Source organism: Micrasema longulum, unplaced genomic scaffold, assembly GCF_059751315.1.
Source record: "Micrasema longulum isolate JH-2025_06_02 unplaced genomic scaffold, ASM5975131v1 h1tg001091l, whole genome shotgun sequence".
NCBI classification, from domain to species: Eukaryota; Metazoa; Arthropoda; class Insecta; order Trichoptera; family Brachycentridae; genus Micrasema; species Micrasema longulum.
The window spans coordinates 187,881-208,218 of record NW_028278279.1 but is presented as its reverse complement, the minus strand read 5'-3'; the positions used below and the strand labels follow the sequence as shown (position 1 = coordinate 208,218).

Here is a 20,338-nt window from a genome sequence, read left to right as displayed (position 1 = left end):
GTATTTGACCACACATTTTTATCGATTGTTGCGCGGTATGATCGATAATTCTGAAATTATGATGAGCATTGGTTTGTATGTTCCTGATAATTACCTAAGACAGCGTCAGCATAGATTGTTTCATATTCCGATATTCAGGACCAACCTGCCTATGGTTATGCCTGTTGGAAGAGCTACCGCTATGTTGAACAACATCGCTCTGGATATTGATCTGTTCCATGTATCCGAAGGGGTTTTCCGGAGCAGGATTCTTCGACTCCTTTGACATGAGTCTCTTTCGTGTATTTTTTTCCTTTTTTATAATATGTACGTATTGAATATATTTTTGTAATGTATATGTTATATTTAAAATAAATAAATTAAAATAAATAAATTGAAAAAAAATAACACTTGAGTCACGAATCTCTTAACACGATCGATTCCTTTATGGGTGGTCCTTTCAACAACTATCGACGTTCTCGTTGCAGAGTTCTATTATATAAGTCCTTTGTCATCAAATTTTATAATTCATCGAATTGTGTACGAAAGCGACATATTTAGAATTCAGATAACTTATGTCAGTACTATTTTACGCATTAAAATACAATTCAATTTTACAATATTTGAGTTTGTCCAAATGTTTGTTGACAAAAGACTGGATTTCACCCCCTCGGGAGTCATTAAGATTAACAAATTACAACAGGGATGGAGAATACCTTAAATATGGGAATATGAAGGCTAGGCATTTACAGGGCTTATGACCTGTCATTGGCTGATTTAAGTGGCCACTTTACACACTGTAACATTCACAATTTTGCCAATGTTTTCAGGCGTTGCCTAGTATGTGAAATAATTCAGTTAGATGAATCTCTTCACAACAATAAAGGTTTCAGCTCTTTAACTTCACTACAATCAACAAATGGAAGAATTGAAGAAATATGGATGTTCAAACATAAGCAAAATGGTGAATGTTACACAGTGTGTAAAGTGGCCACTTAAACCAGCAAATGACAGGCCATAAGCCCTGTAAATGCCTAAACTTCCATATTTCCTTATTTAAGGTATTCTCCATCCCTGTTGTAATTTGTTAATACAATTTAATTGTTTACATATCGCCGTGATCGTAGAACAACGACAGATGTGCGAAAAATGCGTCATTGGCTTTCTTTTATATTTGATCTTGAAATGGTTTTATAAAGGCTTTATATTTCTGGTTTAAAGATATATAATATATACATATAACTAATCCAAGTATCAAAGGACATACTTGTGTACTTATCAAGTTATGACATAAAGCGTCAAAAAAATATTAAACCGCTCTCATGTACAATTAAAGGAAATCACACGCGTCGTTGTTCTACTCTCAAAACGATACGAGTAATAATAACAAATGGCAAATGTGTGTCAAGGGATGATTGTTTGAGATGAATACGGTATTTTATCTATTCAGGTTGTTTCCCTAATATGGCCTAATTTTGCAGTTGGGTCGGATAGAAGAAAGAACGAACGTGAATCATAACTCGCTTGGATTTGCACTTAATAACTGTATTATTAATTAGTGAAAACGGTATATTAATTATTATCTGTGTAGAATACTCGGATGTAATATTGTGTTTACAAAATGGTATTCGTTATATCTGTTATTAAATTATGGGAGATGAAATTTCATTTTTTATTTATATTATAATATATTAAAATATGATAGATCTATTACATAAAGTAATCCGTTATCCTTTTGGATGTTATTAAATAAAGCACCTTCGAACATAATAATGAGTACGACAGCAACAACACAGTAAATTAATTGAATCGATGTTTATAATATGATAAGGTATGATAAGGTTGCTGTGGAATATCTAAAGAGTGGTGGCCAGATCGTGGGTACATGGCTGCACAGACTTTTCAATCTCTGCCTAAAGGAAAGACATACGCCGTTGGATTGGAGGAGGGCAGTTGTCATGCCTTTATATAAGGGAAAGGGATCTCGTGCGGAATGTGGAAACTATAGGGCCATCAGTCTTCTGAGTTCTGTCGGTAAACTGTATGGGAAAATTATAATCGAGAAAGTAAGAAAGGTGACGAAAGACAAAGTGTGGGACGTGCAAGGAGCCTTTATGAGTGGACGTGGATGCACGGATCAAATTTTTGCGCTGCGAATGCTAACGGAGAAGTTTTTGGCAAAAAGTCAAAAACTATTCTGCGCATTTGTCGATTTGCAAAAAGCGTATGATAAAGTAAATAGAATGAAATTGTGGGGCGTGTTGGAAAAGTATGGAGTAAACAATAAACTTATACGTGCAGTATCGTCTCTCTATGAGGAGAGTTCAGCGTGTATAAGAGTTAATGGGGGATTTACATCTTGGTTTGCGATCTCAAAAGGCGTGAAACGGGGATGTGTAATGTCACCATGGTTGTTTAATCTATACATGGACAACTGTATGAAAGAGATAGAATGTATGGGTATTGGAGCAAAAATGGATAATTTTTCAGTAAGCTGCTTGTTGTATGCTGACGATGCAGTTCTGTTAGCAAGCAGCAAGGCTGATTTGCAGCAAATAGTCTCTAGAATGTATGATGTATGCCTGGAGAGCGAATTGGCGATGAACGAAAGTAAGTCAAAAGTGATGGTATTTGAAAGGGATAGTGAGGTTACTGACTGCATAATAAATGTAAACAACGAATGTCTCGAGCAAGTAGAAGAATTTGTGTACCTGGGAAGCATGTTTTCAAGAGATGGAAGAGTAGAAAAAGATGTTGAAAGAAGAGTGAATGCGGGCAACAAAATGAACGGAGCACTAAGCACAGTAATTTCTAATAAAAATATGTCAATCGAAGCTAAACTGGCAGTGCACAACGGAGTTTTAGTCCCAACACTTATGTATGGAAGTGAAACATGGAATTGGCAGAGGAAGGATGAAAGCCGAGTGAACGCGGTTGAAATGCGATGTCTAAGACGAATGTGTGGGAAATCAATGTATGACAGGGTTACGAATGATGAAATCAGGCGAGAGTGTAAATCTGAGACAAGTATAATTGATAAGATTAAGAAAGGGTCTCTGATATGGTTTGGTCACGTAGAACGAATGGACGACGAGAGAATGGTAAAACAAGTATATAAGGCAAAAATGAACGGCAACGTTAGACGAGGACGACCAAGAAAGACGTGGCATGATCAGATAAACCAAAATCTTAAGTCTGGTCATGTCAAAAGCAGACAGAACCGAAGGGCATGTATGACAAGATGTATGAATGTGGAAGAGGCTAGGAGTGTATGCCAGGATAGACGTGTGTGGCGGTCCATTCTCTCTGCCTACCCCTACGGGGAAATGGCGTGATGGTAGTAGTAGTAGTAATGTTTATAATACCTGTAATTCTATCATTTTTATCGTGACTGCCTTGTTTTATTTATTTAATTTATGTAAACAATATAAAGTATATTTTTAATTGATTTATTTCTTCTCATCTACCTCTCGGGTAATCGATTTAATTTTTCTTTAATTTCAATAAATTCCACACTGGTGAGCGCAAGCAATACAAATCTCATAATTTAGGCGCTGAGAGCCAGAGTTACTTAAGCAACATTAAAACAGTTTTTGGAAAAATGGCTTCCAAACATTTACGACTTTTGTGGTTTTATGTGAAATGACTAACACTATACTGCCGTCATAAGAAAGAAGGACGCATCTAACATTTTTTTCGAAAATGAGTTAAATACATATTCGGAATCAGGAAAAAAATACGCATCTACTAAAAATACATCTATCTTCCTAAAATAACCACAACCCTATTATTTTCACTAATAAATGAGACTAAACTGCAAAAAGTCTTTATGAATTTTTTTCTTTCTAAATACGTCTTCATTAGTTTTTTTTATTGCCCATTTCATCCAACTGCTTTCTTGTCAGAGGTTTCTAGTTCGTTCCCCGTTAGCATTTTTATTATTCTAGTTTCTCTACAGCAACGATTGCACCACGTGGCTGTTGCGATTAAAATAAATTAATTAATTTAACAAAATAAATCGTAATAAAATAAATAATGATGAGATGAATAAAAAATAACTTTGTTTTTAACCACCTTTTTTTCTACCGACCGGGTTCAAAGTTACACAAACATCTTTATCCAGGTACTCTTAACTAATGCATCTTATCCTATTTTATTTTAACAGTGATTTTTAAAAATAAGTGTTTTAAAGCAAAGTTGTTTTATATTTATTTTATTATAATATAAATTTTAGAATAAATAATTATTAATATTTTATAATTCCATAGTTTATTTATATTTTTGAATTGTGTAAAATGTAAAACATAACATGTAAATTTGTGTTTATTTGTATTTATTTTGTTGGATAATTATATAAGATGGTAAAAAATTATGTAAATTATTGGTTGTTTTTATTTAGATAAAGCTAGTGTATAGAAGTCAAGCGTTAGAATATGAATATATTTAAGTTAATTCAACAATATTTTGAGTATGTCCAAATGCTTACTCAAAATATTGTCGAATTAACCTACCTGGTAAAATAAGAAGTATACAAAATTGGAAAATCGTTTTCAGGCATTGCCTAGAAGGTGAATTGGTTCAGCCGGATGAATCTCACCCACATTATAAATATTTCTGCTCTTTTACTTCACAAAAGTCAACAGATGGGAGAGTTGAGGAAATTTTGATGTTTAAACGTAGGCAGAATTGTGAATGTTACACAGTGTGCGAAGTGGCCACTTAAACCAGCCAATGACAGGTCATAAGCCCTGTAAATGTTTTCCCTCTTTGTTGCAACAAATTAAAAGATTTAAGTTAAACTAGGTATAATAAATGAGAAGTAAATATTCGTTTATATTTTATGAATCACATGAAATCTTTTTTTGTTTTTAATTATGTGGCTAGGTATTATACTCCCAAGTTGTCTTCCGATTTCCTTTTCCGAGCTGATGATGGTGATGTGACCTCATGGCTCACGGCTCATGGTGTATCAGAATAATGGAGGTCACTCCTCATTTAAACATAAACAATGCACCCACCGAACAATATACACCGCTGAAGTGCACATAACCTACATCAGTATCGGATCGCCTGACTGCAGTAATAAACGGCATTGTCTGAGTCTGAACTCTGAACATTGTGTATGCATGCGTTCAACTTCTCCCTATTGCTGCAATTATTGCATAATACTTCTAACGTACGAGTCACTTTAGGTTCTTAAGCTCTTATAGAATTCCATTTCTATTTCAAATTTACTTGAATGAATATAATATTATATCACTGAGGGAAATTTCAAAAACAATTTATCATGATGTGAAATTTCAAAATTTGTCTCCATCCGTCGGATATCTTTACATCAAGACATGGGCCTCGATTACAATGGGAAGTTATCATTTATCTTCAATTTCATCTACAAAGTAAAATTTAGTTTTTTGTATGAAAAGCAGAATAAGCATACCAGATTTTCTTCTAAACATGCTCAATTATATGTTACCGACGAAGATACTTTAAATATGCATGCAAATACACTCATTTTCGTACACAATTATCGGATTTTCTTTATAGACAGTCGAAGATAACTGTTAACTTCCCATTGTAATCGGGGCCATTGTCCTGTATTTGACATTAACGTTTAACTCTGAAGCAGTGATATAAAAAACGTACTTTATATTCAATGTATTTTTTTGATACTAGAACCGTGGTAAATATAAATTACAACGTTGATAATACAATATATTATACATTTTATTTTCGCTAACATAAGTCACTATTTTCTGACTGATTTAAAGAGTTGTTTACTTCCTTACTGCTATGGTGGTAGCTAAATTCATACTGCCTATGTTTGATCCATATTTCTTCAATTCTTCATTCTGTTGATTTTAGTGAAGTTAAAGAGCTGAAACCTTTATTGTTGTGAAGAGATTCATCTGACTGAATTATTTCACATACTAGGCAACGCCTGAAAACAATTTTTCATTTTTTAAACTTCTTCTTGGATCAGTTGGTTTCATTACAATATTTGAGTTTGTCCAAATGTTCATAGACAATTTTGTGGTCAAACATTTTACTAACATGTGTCCTATAGCACGTGGGTTTTATCTATTTGTGCAACTACTAAGTATGGTGAAAGTCAATAGTGGGTTTAACTTTCTAGTGTTATTAGTATCCTGACGAAGAGACGGGTACGTCTCGAAACCGGTATATATATAATAGTCAATAATTGGTTATATGCAAATATTTACTAACATTTATAGAACATACACTTAATTCGCCTCAGTTTTTTTAATTTCTCTGTCCCGGCATACGACGAATACAGTTATGTGTGTGAATTAAAACCAGAACAGTTTTTGACTCGATACCTACTCTCACATAAAAATACTGATAAAGGGTTCCTACCAGGGTAAACGTGATATATTGCTTCAAAAGGTAGTTCCATACTGCATATCATCCGCTCACCTTCAATATAACACAAATTAAAAAAAGACGTTGCAATTGATGTGCCAATGCAGTGCCATGTGCATCACTGAATGCGTATAGGGAAACTGTAATGGTTTATGTGAGAAGCACCAGGGCCTCGATTATGATGGGAAATTACAATTTATCTTCAATTTTATCTTAAGTTTTCTGTATGAAAAATAGAATATGTTTACAAGTTTTTTTTCTAAACATGTTCAATTACCGGTCACCGACGGAGACACTTTGAATTTCCATACAAATATACACTCTTTCGTACTTAATATTAGTTTATACCGTCTCAGTATATCCCGATGAAAATAGCCGTCGATAATCGCGGCCCTTGATTTATTTTAACGGTGAGTGAAGATCGCTTACACAAGCGAATTTCTCGTATGTGGTTACAACCAAGTTTGGCTTCTGTAAAAAAATGTATTTATCAACTAGGATATTCCTTGAAAAGGTATAATTTAAGCGGTTCACGGTAATAACAACGCTCATGCACCGGAAACATTTTTGCGCAGGTTCTTAAAAGATGGCGTATTTTCTGTTTTACCGAAGATGATACCAATATGGTTACTACCAAGTGCGTTCTTCCTGTGTGCCCTTTTAAAGTGAAAAGTGCCGTTATTATTTAGTATTTACTGAGGCAGCTGTGTTCTGTTTCTGCATCCTGTCAAAATTTCTTTACTCGACCACCTTTATAATATGCCTAAAAGTATACTTTATACTGCCCGAAAACGAAGAATACGGCTAGTGGTTTGTAAGAAGAAACTACCATATATTGGCAATGGATCATATCGTCATCATCCGCACTTGCCCATAGGGCACTGCAATTGTACTCAAATAGCAGTGTATCATCGATCATTTGCAATACGGATACATAAAGGCAACTATAATTTTCTCTTACAGGCATTAGTCCAGGGACTATGAAATATTGCAGTAAAAATATACTAAATATGTATGTATATATTTATTTATTTATTCATATTTTTTCGCTTATAAACTATAATTAATAATAAAAATAATGTGACCTCACTGGGGTTTCCCGTGCCGAGGACACTTAACAATTTAGTTTTTTTTTATTACATTTGAGAATAAACAAAGAAGACTCACTTAAAAAACAAACATAATTAACAAATATTCAGACAGTTTTAAAAACAAGGTATTTATATACATCTATATTATTTATATTAAAAAACACACAATGAAAACAACAAAAACCTAACATAAGCCATACAGTTGTGGAGCAGTTGATTCAGCATTGGTATGGGCGAATTAGACAATCCATTTTACTTCTGCCTAGCTCCACTATCCATTTTTTTATAGCCTTTTTAAACATTTTCTCATTACTAATTGCTTTAATAGATAGTGGAAGTAGGTTATAGATTTTAATTGAATAATACTCAAAATCCCTTTGTCTGAAAGTGGTATTAGTTTGTATTTGTTTAAGTTGTTTATGTGTTGAGGATCTAGTGATTATATTATTTGTATGTGATGTATTGTGGGGGTTATGTCTTTCATTTGAGTAAGAGTAGTTTTTGAATCTATAAGTGAGTATTGTTTTAGCGTATAATTGTTTTGGTGTCATAAGTTGTGATTTATGGAATATTTCTTCAGTAGATGTCTGTATCGGGACTCTGAGTATTATTTTAATGATGGATTTTTGTGCAACCAATACACTATTTAAAACTGTGTCACTCGCACCACCCCAACCGATTATACCGTACTCCAAAATTGATTGGCACAATGCAAAATAAATCTTTAAAAGTTCCTGTACATTAATTATATTTCGAATTGTTTTGAATATATACGTTAATTTCTTAAGTTTATTAGTAACATTTTCAACCTGCTGTTTCCACTTTAAATTTATATCAATAATAACTGCTAAGTATTTGACATTGTCTGTCCTATCCAGTATTGGGCAATTACAATGAGCACTTTGAAGACAATTATTATTATGTAGTTTGATGTTAAAATAAGCATTTTGTGAATAGGTTCTAGAACTGATTTGAAATGGAATGAAGTTAGTTTTAGATTTATTAAGAGTTAAGTAATTAGTAACTAGCCATCTCTTTACTTTATTCAGATATTTTTCTGATTTTTCATATGGATATGTATAATGTTTATTAGCTAAATTTCAAATCAGAACCACTCAGCCGTTATAAAAACCGTATTCTGAGTGATATCAAAAAGATGTTACGCATGGCTCAAGGAGGACCTTCAGCCCTACGGGAAATTGGATCAAATTTATTTTTTTTGCGCGCGGTATAAATTAGAGCATCAAATTGTACAGCAAAGTTTCTTTAAAATGTACGAAAAAATAATAAAATATATCTCAATAAAAACGCGCTACTTTGGACGACGTCACTGGTTCATATGAACCAACCAATGATATGAGAGTTGTGAAGGATATCCGGTTTGCTTACCTTAAACGCACCAATCGGGAAACTGACGGAGAAGAACCTCTGACGTCACACGCGGAGTTATTTCAGAAATACAAAACTTTAAAAATCATAGCGCTGATAATATGATATATAAATAAAAAAAATTGTCTTAGTTCAATAGTCTATTTTTTAAGTTTGTAAGTGAAAATTCTTGATGGAAGTTCATTGTAATTTATTATAGAAAATAGTAGTCTATTTACAAATAAAAAAAATATTAAAAAATGCACTGAACTTCCTCATTGCTTGGATCCCATCAATGGAAACGAGTTGGTGGACTCAATGGCCAATGAGGCCCGTAACTTGGTGTTATCTCTTGTTTATTCTCTCTGCCTATATCCGATTACGTAAATGTTCTTAAGGTTGCCGTGGGTGACGAATGGGATGAAATTTTCTCAGAGTCGCTGACCGGCTCATACTACAAATCCATTCAGCCTGTAGTCCCAAATATTTCAAAGTATCCAAATTGAGTGTGTCCCTCATATGTAGATTGAGAATTGGCCATACGGTGTTGACATCACACCTCAAAACATTTCAAGTAGTGACTTCTGCTTCATGTGAATGTAAAGAGGAAGATGAGACTGCAGATCACGTTCTATTTAACTGCATATTGTTATGACGAATTTTTTATAGACATTTGCTTATTGGGTCTATCTTTTCCACTTAGTATTCAGCATCTTCTTTCCCTAAACTGCTCAATGGTCAATAATGTGGTAGTCAAACATTTGAGAAAATACAGAAATAATGTAAAGACACGAACTAAATTAAATAATGTTTATTAAAATGAAATATATTATTTATTGTACTGTACAGCCCTGTTATATAAATTGTTTACTTGATCCGCTCGTTAAATATTGTCAATTCTTTCATTAGTAACTATTGCAACAATAACTCTGGTAAATGAAGGCATGTATTATTTAAATTTTGGTGCTTTGACGAGAAAGAAAAAAGTATATATTTACAACACATTTATGTAAATTTCTAATTACAAAAAAATATATATTCCTGCTAGGTATTTGATACGCAGATTGCTTAACAACTACCTAATTCAAATGTTTATTTTTTGCTAAATATGGTATTCTTATAATATTGTTTAAAACTATGAGTTTAAAGGTTATCGTTCACGTCTACATAAATAGTAAAGTGGCCTCCCGCGTTGCTTAACGTCTGCCCTCTCCCCATTACTTGTATTTCGTCATTATTTTTGTCACGCGTGTTTATTTAAAAGTTATTCTTATTCATAATGTATTTACCGCCATTTTTGTGAAAATTCCCTCAGGGGCGCTTCATTGTTTTTTGCTCATTTAATATCCATCTTCGATTTCGTCAAATAAAAATATAGTTGGTATCAGGTTATGTTAGAAATACCACGATTAACTGTAAATAACCGTCTTGAATGTGCAAATAATACATATACCATTAAATCATTTGCCCAACGAAATAGCTTTCGTTCTAAAATGTATACTACCTACTATAAATACAGGTTGTTTATTAAACCCAGTCACATCCGAAACCACGATGATCAGTATGAGCAAGAAGACACATTAGCACATTCAAATATTTTTTTAGAACGATTAAAATTTAACAAAATAAAATATCAAAAAAAGCAAATGGTTGCTTACTTCTGCAGGGGAGAAAAGAGGAGGGGGGAGGGGAGTCTGATACACCGTTAACCGCGTGACCGCGCCCCCCTCGCTTTTCTCCTGTAGAAGTAAGAACAATTTGTTTTTTAAATATTTTATTTTTAAAATTTTCTTTGTCTTAAATATTTTGTTTTATATGCTAATACGTCTTTTTGCCCATACTGATCATCGTGGTTTCGGGTGTGACGGGGTTTAAAGAACACCCTGTATATATAAAAATATAGAGAAGTGATGTAAATAATTACGTGTGGTCTTATATAATATGTTTTACTTGTTCAATTTTGCACCAAACTTTAATTATATGAAATATAATTTCAAATGAGGAATGTTGAGTGATTTTTTATTTTATTTTATTGGTTAATAGACGATTAAACTAAGCCATTTTTTTATTTTTTTTATGTTTAGTATTATCAGCGCTATGATTTTTTTGAAGTTTTATGCTTCTGAAATTACTCCGCGTGTGACGTCTCGAGTTACGATTTTAAAAATGTGGTTAAACTGCATTCATAACTCAAAACAGTCAAATTTAGATTTACAACAGTGTAGTTCTAGGGTGTGATTTCTTCACTATTAGAGGATACCATTTTATTTATATGTTTTAAACATGAAATTAATTATTAAATTTAGTAGCCCAGAATGAATTATTATTTACAAAATGTTCCTACTACACTCCATAGTTGATAGGGTTCGGCTCTCAGCTCTCAGCTGGCTAGCGGTCATCGCCCCTACGAAGCGATCCTGTATGCGTTAGCGGTTAGTTGGACCCATCTCAAGTGGTTCGGCAATAAACCATTTAAGAGATCTGATGATTCCAATGATAATAAAGGATACACAGGTGAACCGAGACTAAGCAGCGATGTTTTAAAATTTAATCTTCGAAAAGAGAAAGAAAATATGTAGCAGAGGTAATATCAGTTCTTTGGTAAAATAAACTACCTACGTTTTTTTGATGGACTTCAGCCCTACGGGAAATTGGATACAAAAAATGTTTTCTTAAGCTCGGTACAAATTAGTGTATTAAATTGTACGGCGAAGTTTTTTGAAAATGGATGAAAAAAAAACTTCACCAACGTCTTATAAAATAATAATAAAACACTATAAAATCATAGCCCTGGTAATACGATACATAAAATTAGTTAAACCTTGAATACAAAAGTTTGACCATTTTGTCCGCTTCACCTGCAAATGGTTCGTGTTATCTTCAAGTTCTTCCAGTAACTTATTATTATTTGCAGCTATAACGTGGACCTATACTTGAATCAAATTTTGTTTTTGAATATTTGAAATGCTGCCCTCAGAGTAATGAGGGACTGCCAGATTTTTCTAGTTGAATTACAAGGTGTGAACTGTTTACTTCTCGTATGTCCCGTTTCGGGATACGCGGACGTGGACACACGATCCCAGAGGAGTAAAGTTACGGGCGTTTGTTACCGGACACGCTCGGTAACTAGCAACCAACAGCCAGCAACCGGTTACTTCACTTCTATTTTCATTGCGCTTTTCCTACACCATCTTGTTGGCGCGTGCAGTTTCCGGACTCCGGACGCGGACGCGTATAACTCGAATGACAAACACATGCACGAGCTTTACGGTTATTATAAATGAACCGATAAAATAAATACTGTACATAAAATAATGTAGAAAATAGTTTCCGGTGAAATGTATTATCATACGAGTATGTTTGTTATTTTATATCATTAATGCAACATTTACCCGAGAAGAAATAAATCAAAATTACTCATATAATAATATGTAAAAATCCTTTGAAATATTTTGTTCCTCGTGGGATTTATTTATCAGTAATAATACTTGCATAATATGTATTATACTATTTAGGGTTACTTTGTTTAATTTGACTTTTTATTGATACATCAACGCAATAACGCATTATTATTATTATTTATCAACATTAATATACACTGTACACGTTTATCATTTCAATTTTTTTTACAAAAAAATAAGATCCCACCACACCACTTCTTGTGACTTGTTAGTGGAGATTTATATTAATACTAATTTATAAAATATTACAAATATTTATAAAAACAATGAACTTACAAATATAATTAAGAGCCGGAAAAATCAGTTATATATATACATACAAATATCGTTGTTGTTCAGTAAAAGGGGCGAAAAACCCAATTTTACACGAGAAACGTTTTTAACTTTCCGATTACTTTTTAAACTAACTTATGCAAAAATATCAATGTTTATTTTCACACGATATATCTAGGCATATTACTTGCCATTGAGCATCTAAAATCTGTGGCAGGAGATTTTTTTTATGGATTTTATGACTTTTAAAAATGACTAATTCGCCCTTAATACAAAACACCGACGATATATAAAAAATTTAAATATTTTCACATAAGCTAGTTGTTTTCATGTTTATATAAGATGTATTTTGTATTAATCAATCAATCTTTACAATAATTTAGTTTTTATAATTGATATTGTTAATTTTATTTAAATATGTATTTTATTAGTGTTTAGTATGTAATTGAGGAACAATAAGTAGTTCTTTTTTATTTATTTTTTTCTGTATGTTAAATATTATTTTTCATTGTTTGTAAACCAAATAAATAAATAACTATTCATGCATAAACTTTTGATAGAGTAGCCACTCTCTTATTTTGTTCTTGTTACATGATGTGTTAAAATTTTAAGTTCTTTTGGCAATAAATTAGAAATGCTAGGCACTAAATAATTAAGAGTTCTACTACCATACTTATGACATTTTCGGTACTTCTAAACCATAATTATTCGTGAAGCGTGTATTATGGTTATATTTGAGAGGTATTTTGATATTATTACTATCAAATTGTTCTAAAATGATTCAAAACCACAGAAATCCTCAAACTGGCAGTGTTTTATATAGGAACATTTTATCACTTTGTAAATCTCTGCTGATATTGATATTTCGTAGTAAAATTTTGAATAATTAAGTTTTATTAAGAAATATCTATTTAAAAAAAACAATATGACCCAAGGCTTTCTTCTTACAAACGATTACTTATAATCAAACAAGTATCACAGTTAATGGAAATAATTATAATTCATTCTGAAAAACATTCAACTTGAAAACTGACTTTTTTATACCTCAACATAAATAATTATTTTTATTTAACCTATTTTCGCAGAATAACGACAAACTATTGTAGTTGTGTATTAATATTACCTATGCTATTTGCGTTGGAATCCTGTTTTACCAGTGAACCACTTAGTCATGTGAAGGTGTGAATTATGCGGATGTTATTTATCGCTATTTGTGTAGTAAATCTTAGGAGCAATGTTGATTTGCTTATAGTATGGACACAGTCGCCATCAATACGCGTACATTACAATTATTATTATTTTTGGCAAGGATTTTTACCGTAACGATGTTATGATGACATGAGTCTAAATATAATTTATTTGAAGAATACGAAGAATTATTTATTCATTTTATTTATATAACATATAACACAAAATATTTTACAAGTGTAATACGTTGAATTACATTCCAATTAATTCGGGACATAAATAATATTAGCATTTAGAAAATAACACATATTGAGAACAACAAAGAAACAAAGTAAGTTTAGCACCTTTATAACTAAATATACAACAACAATATATACGCCTATAACCTTTTCTTACACAAGCAGAATAAATATATATAAGTAAAACGCTTTTAAGAATAAAAAAAGTAGTTAATATACTAAGGGAGATAAGGTCATTAACATCACATGCCATGCAGATGATGCTATTTTATTAATTTGTTTTTATCCCTTATATTCTAACCGCGTTTTCAAATTTCAGAAGGTTGATTTATGGATCTTTAATTTGAATTTTTAAATTTGATGACGTGTTTTCATATTGATTAATCGGACTAATTCAAGTGAATCGTGTTAAAGTAGCGTTTCCATGCTCTATTTACTCTGATTTTCTATGTCCAAATACGAGTAATCTGGTATATAGTTTCGCGAGTAAGGTAACGGAAGTACAGGACGTTCCGTGTGTAACACGACTCGCAACTCGCAACTATTATGTTATTTCGAGCGGGTAATTATTCACCAACGAGTATTTCTTCCCACGCCCACCCCTCCACGGGTCAAATAATACGTTTACAGCGGACTAAATCTTTATTTTAATTTAACATGCTATTTCTGCGCTTATTATATCATGTCAGTTTCTTTTCTCCCAAGAGAATCATATTTCGCGTGCGAGGTGATTAAATTCTTCGAACATTACGTTTTATCATATCGCGCATCTGAAATTGAGTAATAACTAAAAAAAACTGAATTTCCAAGAGAGCCTAAAAACCAAATAAACACTTTATCCTAAAACCATATATTTTTAATTTGTCTTTAAATTAATCGGGTTGTGGTCCTGTGGCTAGTGTCTCAGACTCACGGACCAAATGTCCGTGGTTCGAATCCCACTCTACCCCAACTCGATTCCATTATCTAATAGTGAGTTATTTACAACTCGTTGAAAATGGCCCAATATTTATTAAAAAAAAACAAACGTTATAACATTTTTAAAGAAAATATCGATTATCATAAAAAAATTAAATATATGACTTTGTGAACGGTGGCGCTCAAATAAGTGTCAATGTGAGTGTGTTATACAGCTATCATCGGGTAAATCGTAAACCTAGAATTATGTTTAAAAAAAAATATATGTTTTTCTAATAATTTATTCTTTATACTCAAATTAAAATTAGTTTTTTATTTTAGTTACGACTGTGTTTTATCGGATGTGCGATATTTTGACTCGTGCTGTGCATTCTGATATCAGGAAGTGTTAGCCAGCTGCGTGTGACTGAATAGCTCCAAAATGTGAATCTACTCTAGTGCCACTAATTTAACATCTCTCAAAATATATCACACTTCAAACACAAACATTTATACCCGCTGTAGCATAGTGTTTTACGTATGCATTGATTGATGCCGTAAAAATATTTTTTAAATTTACTTTGATTGGCATAGTATTTTTGTAATGTAATGAATGTGTAACGAATTATTGTAGCAGTCTATTGGCTTTTTACAGATGTTTTATTATAATATCTTCTTTTTTATCAAAGAATCTAAAATTTAGTCTTATATAGCAAAGTCATATCTTAAGAAAGTAGGCCTTTTAATATCCTGTGAATTTATTGTTTCTTTGACATAATGTTATAATACCTACTTTGTTGTTTGTTTCCATTTTTATTATTATTTGTATTTATATTTACGTTTCAATTTTTAATATTATTGGTATTTTTTAACATTTGCACTCTCATACTCGTTGAGCTCGTATACATACATACATGTAACTTTTAAACTTTTCATATATTTTTTTCTTTTCTTTTATAGATTGCATTTTGTATATAATATAATTTTGAATTCATATCCATACCTTGTATTATATTTATTTTGTAACCTTTTCACACTCTTTGGTTATGTAGTGTTTCATAATTTTTATTCTGCTTTTGTAAATAATGTTATCGTTTAAAATATAAAAACGTCTGTAAATAAATATTGTTATCTGGATGTCCCTAAATGAGTTTTCTTACAAAAAATACTTAGGAATATTATAAAAAATTATGTATAAAAAGTTTTCAATTTTTTTTTTTTAAATGTTTTGATTTCATTCAATGAAATAACACACGTAACAAAAAAGGTCCTGCCTAACACAGGACATTTTTAGCTAGGCGGGACCTGAAACAACAAAAATGGTAAAATAAATAAAACACGTTTTCCATTATTCTATCCGCCTTGCGCTTGTACTAGGAACATAAATTATATAATATGAATGAGCCTATTTCTAAAGGGTTATTTTTTAAAAGATAACCAAAACAAAAGTTCTTGTATAATATGTGCTGGAATAGTTATTTAAAGTAAAAATGGTTATTTAATTCAACCATAATTGCTATTTTATTTAAGCCGACCTCGCAGGTTTATTTTCTAATAAGTTAGACTATAAATCGGTTAAATAATGAAAGTTTTATTAATTTATTTGTTCATTTGTTCATTTGTTCACAGTGCGGCCGACAGTGCCGAATCACCAATACTGGAGGAATCGGCCGAAGGCGGCGCTGACCAGAAGCCGAAACCGCTTGTCAAGTATGGTGAACTAGTTATTCTAGGGTGAGTTCTTTTACTTATGTATTTCAATTTATTCACAATTTCACTCCATTTTTATTATCACCCACTGATTTGCTTAGCCTTTTACCCTTTCCCGCTGTCTTACCGAACGGAACTTCTCACTGATACTATTCGCGGGCCTCGGCCCTTAGGCCCTTTTTACACCATGGTGAAAATCCACCCTGCACAATAAAATAACATAAGGTGGATTGATTTTCATCATATGATTTTCCCACCAAAAACACTTATTATGTGTGTTGTGATGTAAATTTTATGGTTCAAACTGCGGGAAAGGTGTTACTTCATTTTAGTGATTTGACATAAAAATTATGTACGAGTAACTATTCTTGTAATAATGCATATTACGTAGGTATATAATAACACGTCATCGTCTTAAAAATGCTGACGCTTACCATTTTTGTACGCACCGCATGAGCCATTTCACACGTATCGTTCAATTCCACGCTTCACGCTAATTAGGGTGGATTGCCATTTATTATATTATTTTATATTTATTTAACATTTATTCAGAAGATATTCTCAGATGAAAATCCTTCAAAAGTAAATTGGCTGGAGATTAGTAGGCCTCATGGTTTTCTGGTTGTTGCATTTGCCTGGCTAAATAAATATAATTTGTCTTAATTTATTTAAAAAAATAACTTTCTTATTTTTAATTGACGGTGTGGAAAAGACGAAGATAATATTATCAATTAGCGTTATCGGGGTGTTTTTATAACAATAGTGCGAAGATCTAAACTTTTCTAATTTAATTTTGAGCCGGGTTGTGGTCCTGTGGCTAGTGTCTCGGACTCGTGGATCAAAGGTCCGTGGATCGGATCTAACTCTAACCCAATTTGATTTCTATTTTCTAAAAGTGATTTATATGCACCGCGTTGAAAATGATCCTCCAAATGAAATATTTGGGTAAATAAATGATAAGAACGCAAATATTTTTTTTTCTCGTATTTTTTTATAAACGTCTGTGACTAGACATGGTTTATAAGATTTAGTCCCTTTATTTGTCAATGTAATTAAAGCGCTACAAATATTTTAAAAGTCTATTTTTTGTAAAATAAGATGGGTATGTATCTTATATATATATATCGTTTTATCCCCACGGTATTGAAGAAATTTCGGGTGCGCCTCCAATAAGTCCCCTGTCTATAAAGCCAATCCCATCGTTCCGCTTCAAGAAATGTATCGATTGAGAAATAGATGACTACGCTTCGGATACGCTTTCCCCTTCCCGAGATTCCGACTGATGGAAACTCAACCTACTTTAACAATATTCGGTCAGGCCTGAAAATAATCGCACCGAAAGAAACACATATGTTACTATCATCATTTCTTCCTCTGCGCCCCTCTGATCGTTTCATCGCTTACGGCAATCAACAATGATATCGTCAACCTACCACAGCGTACACAAACGGTAAATAATTATATTTTGGTGATTTCTGGCAGGGCTTCAAATAATCTATATGTGTGTAAAACTGGTATATTGTATGCGTAGTGTTCCTTTATTTTAAAAAAATAAAAAGAAAAAAACTTCGCTACTGAAGTGAATGCTGTTTTTATTCTCCCCTGAACTAAATTGAGTTTGGGACTAACGAGTTTTACAAGTTAGGCCGATGATATTTGATTTTGAATAAAGAGTTTTAAAATCCCTAAAACTCCCAAAAATCAAGCTTATTATGGAATTTTATGTTATTTTTTTGGAAAAATGATTTTTTTTCATCATTTCTACTGACTGCAACGTATCATATCGTCACTTGATATTTTAGTGTTTTTTGTAAGGACTTTAAATAATCTACGAGTGTAAAATTTGTATGCATTCGTTTGTAAGTATTCGTATAGTGTTCGATTATTTAAAACACACTTTGCTATTAATCACTACTGAAGTAAAAACTGTTTTTAATCTTCCCCGAACAAAAATTAGTTTGAGACTTACGAGTTTTACAAGTTAAGCTGACGATATGCTTATCTGCACCTAATGGTGCATAGTGCAATGCATTGTTGCTCAAATCGCAGCATTTTCGATCAGGGTTAATAGGATGTGGACTCGCGGATCAAAGTAAGATAACCAATATTGAATCAACCGCTCCACAAGTGCATAGCTTATGTTAGGTTTTTGTTATTTCCATTGTGCGTTTTGTAATATAAATAATATAGATGGACATATACCTAGTTTTTAAAACTGTGAATATTTTGTTAATTATCTCTGTTTATTAAGCTAGTCTTCTTTGTTTATTCTCTAATGTAAAAACAATTAAAAAAAGTATATGGTCAAGTGTCGCACGGGTTATTTCAGTGAGGACACATTATTTTTATTATTAATTATAGTTTGTAAGATAAGAATATGAATAAATAAATAAAAGGTCCGAGGTTCAAATCTCACTCTACCAAAACGCGATTCCCGTTTTTACGCACAAGTTATTTACCACATAAAGGAAATGGTCTGAAAATATTTAGGTAAATATAAATCTTTGGCCCGGGTCCTTATTTTACTCTAGGCGCGAGTGATCACAATTTGAAGTTCAATAAACAACTTGGTAATAATGGAAACTCGGATATTTCGTATTACAACATATTCTCAATATAATTTCAAGGACGTGTGACTAACTAGGAAGGCAGAACCTGAATTAATGTACAGCCCGACCGCGCCGCGCTGCACACACCTTATTCATACGCATACATATAACTGTGTTAGTGCCCATACATTATTCTTAATCTTAAAGGTGGGGGTCAGTGCTATTCAAGCCCCTGACGTCACTGCGACCCGTGAAGATCTATTGTGACTGGTCCATACATACATTAACACATAATGCACGGACGCTACAGTAAATAATAACTCAAATGTCCACAAAAAAAATTAAAAATGTGAAGGCATAGAAGTATCACTTTAGATCCCAGTTTCTGGACTATCCTTTTTTCAATAAAAATACACATTTTAATCAATATTTTACTTCGAATCGAAACCAGAACCTCAAGCATTGTAGGAAAACATTCTAATCACTAGACCACGAGTCGGCCTAATTTAAATTCTTTTTTTTTTTTAATGATTTTAACCAAATAGTATCCATCGACCCCTGCAGAAAACCCATCGGGAAAGGCAACGGAAAACCAATTTTTTTTCCAGGATATAATGCAAACCTCTCGTCGGCGACACCTGATGGGGCATAAAAAGAAATATCCGTCGAGTAGAAAACACTCGTCCCGGATTCTGGTTCCATTTCACACACATAACCGTAATTCTGCCCGGGCACGGATGCAAAATAAACGATTTTATCATCACCATCATCAAACCCTTATCCACACCCGGTGGTGCATAAGGCGCTGCATTGTAAATAAAATGCTTCGTATCTCGATCGTCCGTTACAGGAAGGTAAGGTGATCAGTATTACGCGTCAGGTGCCAGTCCAATGGCAATTAAATGTTTCAGTGAAAACCACCTTAGACACAAATATTTCATATTGTCACTCGGGAATCGAGCCCAGGACCATGGCGTAGCGCGGTAGGCGAACGTGCCAATTATGTTTATTTATAATGCTGCATAAAATACCGTATTAGCGAATATAAAGCGACCTGTATATTTGGAGCAAGAATGAAAGGAAAAATTCACCAACCTCAACCCCGAATATGACGCGAATGTTTTTTTAGAAAAATGTTTTGAGTAAAAAATATCGCGTTATATTCGGGCTAATACGGTATATTTCCCCAAAGCTCGTTCAAC

General features: G+C 32.6%; 1 protein-coding gene across 1 annotated transcript in view; it reads left to right on the top strand.

Annotated features, from left to right (window-relative positions):
* Pli (E3 ubiquitin-protein ligase pellino) overlaps window positions 1-20,338 on the top strand; it is a 134,425-nt gene that overhangs the window by 39,474 nt on the left and 74,613 nt on the right. The window contains exon 2 of the mRNA XM_088233388.1: window positions 16,507-16,611. Within this exon, the coding sequence (XP_088089514.1) occupies window positions 16,507-16,611 (105 nt within the window). The remainder of the gene's footprint in view (window positions 1-16,506; window positions 16,612-20,338) is intronic.